Genomic DNA, 2,612 nt, shown 5'->3' with positions numbered 1-2,612 from the left:
TTTAAAATGGAGTTTTGAAATGGGCCTTGAAAGAAGGGCCTTTTGAAATGGGCTTTTGAAATGGGCCTTTGAAAATGGCCCTTTTGAAATGGGCTTTTGAAATGGGCCTTTGAAAATGGACTTGGGCCTTTGAAAATGGGCTTTGACCTAATGTCCTAATAGTGAGAAGGATACTTACTTGTGATCCTTGTTTGTGCAATATGCCTCGCCGTAGTAGGAATAAGGCCGGTCCTTCTCATCAGTCGACCGATCCGTGCTACGTGCCTCGAGAGAGACGACACTTTTCTGATATAGCTCGGGAGGGCAGCGGTCCTTCAATCTTGAGGGGACGAGGGGTCAGGACTCACTGGCCCGATTGGTTTCATGATCTGCAGCCTCTGTTTTTTGAGGTGTTGGAGCATACTCCGCTCACCCACCTATTTCGGGTTCGTCTGAGCAAGACGAACATGTCCCTTTTATCCGCCTTGACCAAACAGTGGTACCCTGAGACCCATACTTTCCAGTTGCCTTTTGGGGAGTGGGGCATCACTCCTTATGACATATACATGCAGCTGGGTCTTCGATACGACGGAGGATCTGTTCCTTTTGAGGAGGATCATCTAGTGCCTTCTGAGGATGACTGGATGGAGTTGCTAGGGATGATGCCGGATACCATAGATTTTTTCGGTCACCGATTCAAACTGCTTTGGCTATCATCGAATTTTGCCAGGTGCATCCCTGAGACTGAGGATGTGGTCGTGATAAAGGCCCGTGCTCTGATTTTGTACACCATAGGAGCGATGATCTTCTGCCATGGGAATGAGCTAGTGAGTTCCCGCCTGTTATCGCTCGTGGTTGATATTACATTTCCCACGCCATACAATTGAAATGCGCCTCTCCTTTCCCATTTGTACGAAGGGCTGGACAAAGCTAGCTGCTGCATCAGCCGATCTTTGACTGGTTTTTATCCAGTCATTGAGGTACTTTCTTGATGTCCCTTTTTGCAATATTCTTCCTAGGGATGATCTGGTGCACCTTTTCTGATAGTGGTCTTGCACAGGTTTGCTTTTTTGATCATTTTCCCCATCTAGCGCCCACTTTGATAGATCATTTGCCTCTATTTCCTTGCATGATGCTGTGGTACAAGGATAACCGCAGCCGCACACGCATGTTTTTTGATCTTGCCTGGAGGTCGAATATCAATGCCCTTGTCCCTAATGATGTGAGTGATTTTCTTGCCCTGAGTTACCCATGTGTTGCTTTTGCTTCTCTTTTCGCCCTTGACTTTTCTCTTTTCCTTCAGTTCTGGATAAGGCCATATCTTCGATTGAACGCGGCACTTACTCCTGAAGCTCAGGAGGCCTTTCAGACCTCACAGTGACATTGCATTCTGGAGGATCCTCGCATGACGAAGTGGTATCTTAAAGAGAGGCTCTTCTGGCAACTGACCGGCAGTCCATTGATTCCACTCAGTCGACCGACTGGTCCATCTGATTGGAGGTCAGTGCCCGAGTAGGAGTTGGCTGCTGCTTTGGAGGGCTTTGATGCCAGTGCCTTCATTGATCCAGCGAGGGAGTACAGCTCCTGGTGCGAGCAGTACGGTATCGGCCCAATTTTACAGCCTGGCTATGCCCCAGGTGAAGGCGCGCGCTTTGCCGAAGGAGGGATTTTAGGGCCTCACTTTTGTCGTAAGGATACAGATGCCTATCTCCCTGACAATGATTAGTTTATTGTATCATGTAATCATGTATCCTTAGCTATGTAATCTCATGTTTATATGAAACTTCAGTTGTTCAACATTGTTTCTTGATCATTTTTTGCAATCGCAATTGAGCACGTGGACGTACGTTCTTTAGTCAAGACCTTCCGTAGTGGGCCCTGACCGAATTTCACCCAAAAGTGGGCCCGGGCGGTAGTCGGACTACCGCCCGTTGACTTTTGCCCCTTCTGTCTGTCCGTCAAGTGCTGCAGTGATTCAGAGATGTTAGTACCTGCAACGGTACTTCGAGTTCCGCTAGCGGTAATCCGATTCCCGCCTCTATCCGTGTTTTCTTCCAGCAAGTCCCTCTCTTCTCTGTTCATTCCTTTTGTCTGTCTTCTGATATTCTCGTCCTGCCCTGGCCGTCCGATCGTCGCCTTTTGTCCCTTCCTCTCTTGTCTTTTCTCCCTTGCCTTCCTCTCTTGTCTTTTCTTTTTCCTTTTGGAGCTATTGTGGATGATCATGATGAGGGGGTGGATGGATTTATTAATGGTGGAGAGGTAGGTGGGCCCCTAAATGGTAGAGGAGATCCATTTATGGATGGATTAATGGCGGTAGGTGGAGGAGTAATGGGTTCTTTTGAAGAGGTAAATGCTATTTATGGCTTGGATCTTTCCTCTAACAATGATGGTTATGGGGATGGGTTGATGGGATTAGATGCTTTTAATGGGGCCATACCAGATGGGCCATCAGGATTTGTAGATGTTGATATGGTGAGGATAGATGGGCTTGATGGTGAGGATGGTGTGAGAATGGTGCCAGATGGCTTGAATGATGGTGGGATGGTTATGGGTGGTGTGGATGATAGTATGATGATGGTGGGTAGTGCGGATGTGATGGATCAGGCTTGGATGGTGGCGGGTCCCATCTTAGC

The 2,612-nt window shown here is 47.9% G+C and overlaps 1 protein-coding gene across 1 annotated transcript; it reads left to right on the top strand.

Annotated features, from left to right (window-relative positions):
• The first annotated feature begins 200 nt into the window (after positions 1-200).
• On the top strand, positions 201-866 carry LOC131250559 (protein MAIN-LIKE 1-like). The gene has a single exon (XM_058250846.1). It carries the CDS (start codon positions 201-203, stop codon positions 864-866), a length of 666 nt encoding a protein of 221 aa, XP_058106829.1.
• Positions 867-2,612: the final 1,746 nt, after the last annotated feature.

This window comes from Magnolia sinica, chromosome 7 (assembly GCF_029962835.1).
Source record: "Magnolia sinica isolate HGM2019 chromosome 7, MsV1, whole genome shotgun sequence".
Lineage (NCBI taxonomy): Eukaryota > Viridiplantae > Streptophyta > Magnoliopsida > Magnoliales > Magnoliaceae > Magnolia > Magnolia sinica.
This window is presented reverse-complemented; position numbering and strand designations above follow the sequence as displayed.